The 6,000-nt window shown below is 33.7% G+C and overlaps 1 protein-coding gene across 2 annotated transcripts in view; it reads left to right on the forward strand.

Moving 5' to 3' along the window:
* Window positions 1–5,718, forward strand: part of LOC127447644 (STE20/SPS1-related proline-alanine-rich protein kinase-like) — a 95,017-nt gene extending 89,299 nt beyond the window's left edge. For both annotated transcript variants that reach the window (XM_051709602.1, XM_051709601.1), the window contains exon 18: window positions 3,153–5,718. In XM_051709602.1, coding sequence (XP_051565562.1) covers window positions 3,153–3,227 — 75 coding nt within the window. In that variant the 3' untranslated portion in view covers window positions 3,228–5,718. The remainder of the gene's footprint in view (window positions 1–3,152) is intronic.
* Window positions 5,719–6,000: the final 282 nt, after the last annotated feature.

Genomic DNA, 6,000 nt, shown 5'->3' on the forward strand with positions numbered 1-6,000 from the left:
CTGAAAGTTGTACATCTTTTTAGGCTCATTAAGTGCCTGAACGAATACACGTGTCGCTTTTTTGTTATGTGTAGCTCAATATTTGTTTGACAGCCAGTTAAATGTAATTAAATTTCAGCATGGAAATAATGATTCCTGTTCTTTGTTGCATCATCTCTTCGATATATGAAAAATAAAACATCATCACGTTTACACTATCTAGGCATTTTGTAGATCCATTTGTGATAGATATAAAGACCCGAGGTATGTGATAATGTTTGGTGAAACACCAATACATTTAAGGGTTAAATAAATGATTTTTTCACGATGCAGTAATGACAATATAATATTGACCATCTTTTTTGGCATTGGGGTAATGAGAATTGGAGGGTAAAATGTGTGTTATTGTCATGAAACTGTCATTAAATTAATGTCACAATGTAAAAGAAATCTTAATGGCCCTAAAATAGCCTTCATTTTCTGTATGTAATATATAATTTCTTATTAGTTTCTTTTTATTTCTGATTAAAATAGGACCAGGACATTTTCTTAATAGTATTTTAATAGTGGGTAGGGAAAAAAAGCTTAATACAAAGTAAATATTTTCCAGATATTGATTTATTTAAGATATTTATCATTATACAATAACAATATAAAATCCAATTACTTAAGGGGGTCCCTTGCAAAGATATCATCATATTTGGGGGTCCTTGGAAAAGGTTTGAAAACCCCTGCCCTAACACACACACACACACACACAGAGCAAGAAAAGAAGTAATTCATTTTTCTTTCCTCTCCGAGTCATGTATAATGCTTCACTCAGGAGAAATGTGAGTCACGTCAGCAAGGAGTTTTATGGTCAGACCTTTCTACGGGTCACAGTCTCTCTTATTTAGCAATGCAGGGGGAAAAAAGTATTTTATTTAGTGTTGTAACATACAAACAGTTGATACACTCCAGATCTTTCTTCTTCTGCCATCAGTATTTGACCTCTCACACACACACACACTCACGCAAAAGTCTCTCTCTCTCAGATCTGTTGTCAGGTCCTCAGCAGCTGATAGTTTCTGTGTCTCCTTCAGGGAAACTTGCGGTAGAGAGTGAGCAGTTGATTTTCTTCAGACACTCTGCCTGTGTGTTTCCAGCGATAAGCTGATCTGCTCTCTGCCCAGCGCCAACCGTTGATTACACACTCATCAAAGACACAAGACCAGAATTTCTTAACTTTCTTCATCTACTGTATGTTCCTATGCCATTCATCCCATAACCTTCCTTTTCAACCTGGTCTCATAGAATCACATTATTATACCTACATTTTTGCCAACTGATTTTTACGTGTCTCGTTGTTTTCTGGTGAAATTAACATTTTAGGTGCTACAACAACAATAACTTGTATTCACTTTCACACAAATCACGAGTTAAATGGCAGATTATCAGTTTATAAATATGTAATTTTTGCCCTGTTTCTTACACAATGCTATCTATCAAAAGTGTCATGGAAGCACCACAAAATGAGGCAGTTTTCATCTCACATTTGCTTTTAATGACACTATCGGTTAGGTTTAGGGTTTAGGGTAGGAAGGTTGGTTTTGTTGATTTAAAACTCGATAGAACATTAACCTTAAAAACCTCATCTGCTTGGGAGAAAATGTAACTCTCTTTTAGCCGTTTCTCTCGGAACTGCCGTAATACATGTAAGGAACCATTTATTGCTATTTTGCTAAATTGTCGCCACAGTCACATAATTTTCATGATTCTTTTTGAGGTTTCTTAGATGTAAATACAGCAATAAGCCACACGCTGCTGTGTTTTAAAGTCATTTTACCATGGTACGACGTGCAGCGTAATGCCACAAGTGCTGTTTATACAGTTTAACATCCCATTGTTGAGATTAACCTCGTGCGACCCTGCTTCCACAAGTGTGGACGTTGTATTTTGGCCTTGCTATACGCAACACATAATTTATTATAATTTAAACTGACTGATCTCAGTTCAGGAGACTCTGTGCTGTCAGTAAAGTGTTAAACTTTTGACATATGGAGTCATGTGACAAAACAACATGGCGCTGATCACAGAGGAGTTTGTTTTTGGTTGAAGCGCCAACAAAACTACATCTGGTAAGAAACCTAATTGCGTTTTTACATTGAAACCTGTTTGAGTCAAAGGATTAGAGTCTCTAGTTTCATCCAGTATTAAATTTTAGTGATTTATTGCGAAATGGCACACTGTTGATGACCACATTCATGGACTGTATGCTCAGTTTCAGTTAAAATATCCTATATTTACTGTGCATTTTCACATTGGGATTCAATGGATGCATCCAAAAACTGGAAGATGTTGCTTTCAGAGGCTTTATATGGAGTTAGGATGAAAATAAGGTGCATTCCAAACTGTTCTGAGACCAGTGCAGACAGACAGCACACTGGAGGTTAAGTCATTCACTAAATAGGGAGCAAGGGATATGCTATATGCTCTCTATGAAGTGCATTCAATCCAAACTTCCTATTTAAAGTTCAGTTTCAGGCTACAGATGGTGTTTGGACCACTCAACATGTTTGGCAGACATGAGACAATGGTAATCAGTACATAGATTCAGAATTTATAATGTATAATTTTATTTTAACATGGTTGGCAGTGATTGGATGATGCTGGACATTACTTTGAATTAGAATTAATTATGCTAATTTCTGATGTAATGTCTGTAACATCTCAAACATGAATAACCAACACACCTGGAAATGGACTTTCTATAGTTTGGTATTATTTAAAATTTCACAACTTTGTCCCGCTGTCCATATGTGGACATCAATTTTTGTGCATGTTTCTTGGGGGTTACTAGTTACAAATCAAAAAGGAGAATGGAAAATGCACACAGCAATCACGCTCGGGTCTCAGGAGGATAGCTCCATACTGTTTTTTTTTTTTTTTTTTTTTTTTTTCATCTTTTTTTATTTCAGGAATTTTAGGAGAAACATCCGAGATAAAGTTGATACTTAAATGAAACATAGTTAAGAACTCCATTAAATCTCAATTTTCCGTAGGTTGTTTTGAACCCAAAACATTCCTATTAAGAATAAAACAGTCTATTCAGGTTTCAGAAATGGGGTTGGCTGTACTTTGTTTCAACTACATTAACGGTGTGTATCTGTATCTTTGTGTGTGTGTGTCATCAGGCGTCAGGCTGTGACAGCTCAGAAATCCCAGATGAGGTGAAGTTGATCGGCTTTGCACAGTTGAGCGTCACCTGATACACGTCTCATTACCACAGCAGAGGAGAGGAGGAGGATGACGGCGGCTACTAGGGTGTTTCTTTTGGAAGGAACCAAATGCTAAAGGAACTGGCAGGAGGAGGGTTCGGTACCATGCTGAAGACCTCTGCAAACTTTCACTTCCTGTTCCCAGCTTTTCCTTTTCCCCAAATCACCTGCAATCTTCCTCAAGAATGTTTGCACCTTTACAATCAAAAATAGCACACTCATTCAAAAACAAGTACTGCAAAAATTGTTTTCTTAATCAGTATTTTTCTCATGTTTTCCAGTAAAAATATATCCCAAAAAAATATCTAAAACATCATTAAAATAATTCACTTGAGAAACTAAATTGAATAAGATATTAAAGACCCGTTTTCAGAGAATATATTTTGAATTATATAATTTATTAAATTATATTAATAATTTTATAATTATATAATTTATTATTGTTTATTAATTTAAGCATAAATCTATTTAAAAATGCTTAAAACAAAAAATGGGTTAAGAAAATTAAACTTGATAAATTTAATAGCAACCATTTATTATATAATATACTTTATTAATAAATAATAAGAAAAACATTAAATGAAAACATTAAAACAATAATACATTATTTTAGCATTATTAATATTATATAACATGTATTGCACCTTTATATAATTATTACAATTATTATAATATAATTAATTGCATATTATTAAAGGTTTATTACTATGCATATCATTTTTTTCTAAATTTTTCTTTGAATATTTTTACAGGAAAAAACAAAAAAATATGGATTAAGATAATTATTTGTTTTTTTGCAGGACACACATACACATCTGCCCTCTTCCCCAAAAAACTCTACTTGCAATGCCCTTCACCAAAACATTCCATCACCCATTTCCCAAAACTCAAAGCAGGATCCCCTCATCTCAGGAGGCAATAGCTAGTGAAACAAAAAAAAAATTTTTTTTTTTTTATTATTATTTGTATTATGATTGTTATTGTGTTACGTCTGCTTTTGACAAAAGCTCTTACAGAGTATTATTATTATTATTATTATTATTGAAAAAATGACTTCTCTGAATTCTCCTGTATGTATGTGGAAAGAGTAGCTTCTCTTGTGCGCAAATTGTAAAACTGAAGCGGAGAGGCGTCCTCCCTCTGAATGTAAAAAGCATTTTCATTATGAATGTTATGTTAAAACATTTGAACTGCACTATTGTACATAGAGAAATTCTGATGTACAATGAAAACAAGGGAATCTTTTTTTTTTTCTTCAGCTTAAAGGATCAGTTCATTCAAAAATGAAAAGACTGTCTTATTTACTCACCCTCACGTTGTTCCAAACCTGTATGACTGACTGTCTTCCGTGGAACAAAAAAAGACAAAATTTTGAACAATTCTACTTGTTTCTCTTTTCCACGCAATTACAAAAGTATGAGGACTTGGGCTTTCAGGCTTCAAAAAAGATGTAAGAGCATGATAAAAGTATCATAAACATTGTATAAACAATTGTGCACTATATAAGTCTTCTGATAGTTTTGTTTGAGAAACAGACCAAAATTTAAATAGTTATTCACTAATAATAAACAATTTCTATTAAGAATATAGTGCATATGGATTATTTTTATGGCGTTTTTTTTTTTTGTTTTTTTTTTTTGGGAGATTGGCAGCCCCAGTCCTCGTTTACTTTCATTATATGGAAAAGAGTGGCTAGGATATTATAATATTATTTTTTTTTATAATCACTCTTTTGTGTTCCACGGAAGCAAAAACGTCATATGGGTTTGGAACAACATGAAGGTGAGTAAACGATAACTGAATTTTCATTTTTGGGTGAACTATTCCTTTAAAAGACTATGACATGAAAGAACATGAATGCTGCCGTGTGCAAATATACTGCATTATTTTTGGGACAGTGTTGATGCTTTATTGATAGAGGTGCCTTGATTTTTTAAATCCGTGCCTAAGAAATGTAGGTAACAAGCTTGAAGCGGTTTAAAGCCGAATCTGTTTTATGTTCTGCTGATATTGAGCAGTAAAAAGGCTGCTTTTTAAAAGATGTACAATTCGTTGATAGTATTTTCACTGATCAGTGGCTTGCATTGAAGTAAACAGCTTTGATTTCATGCAGTGCAACATACGTGCACCTGCGTCGCCAACGCTTTGACCCAGAGGAACCATCCAGATTTAACCCGTTAAAGCTTTGTCATGTGACAAAGAGGTCATAACCACCACAACACATACTTTAATCCTGATGTATCGTATTTAAAATGCCTATTGATGATTATGCGTCATTTTACAGCACTTGAATGTGTTTGGTTTTGAACCATCTGTCTCTGACACAGCTAAAGATGTATGAAGTATTTTGTAAAGGAAACCAAATGTACTACTGAATGACAGAAAAGCCATCTGTGTGTCCAAAACAAATATAGTAGCTCGATTATGTTCTCAACCCAAATGTACATAATGTTAACTAGAATTAAATACGTTATTATTATGATTATTTAAGTTGTGTTTTCTATATACCATGCGTATACCATGTGTGTACTCCCCTAACTATTCAGCCCATGTTCCCTTTCTGTAATCAGCCAAGAATATAACATTTCTGCGAAAGAACAATAAATAAAAAATAATTGCTACTATTATAACGGAGCGTGTTTTTTGTGCTAAAAAAAGTCATCATAACCATATAATCTGATTATAATTGTATATTTCATCTGCCTCTGCAAACAGCACACTTTGTAATTGTCTATAATCACAATAGAATACAATGTAATCTAAA

Source organism: Myxocyprinus asiaticus, chromosome 10 (assembly GCF_019703515.2).
Source record: "Myxocyprinus asiaticus isolate MX2 ecotype Aquarium Trade chromosome 10, UBuf_Myxa_2, whole genome shotgun sequence".
Classification (NCBI taxonomy): Eukaryota; Metazoa; Chordata; class Actinopteri; order Cypriniformes; family Catostomidae; genus Myxocyprinus; species Myxocyprinus asiaticus.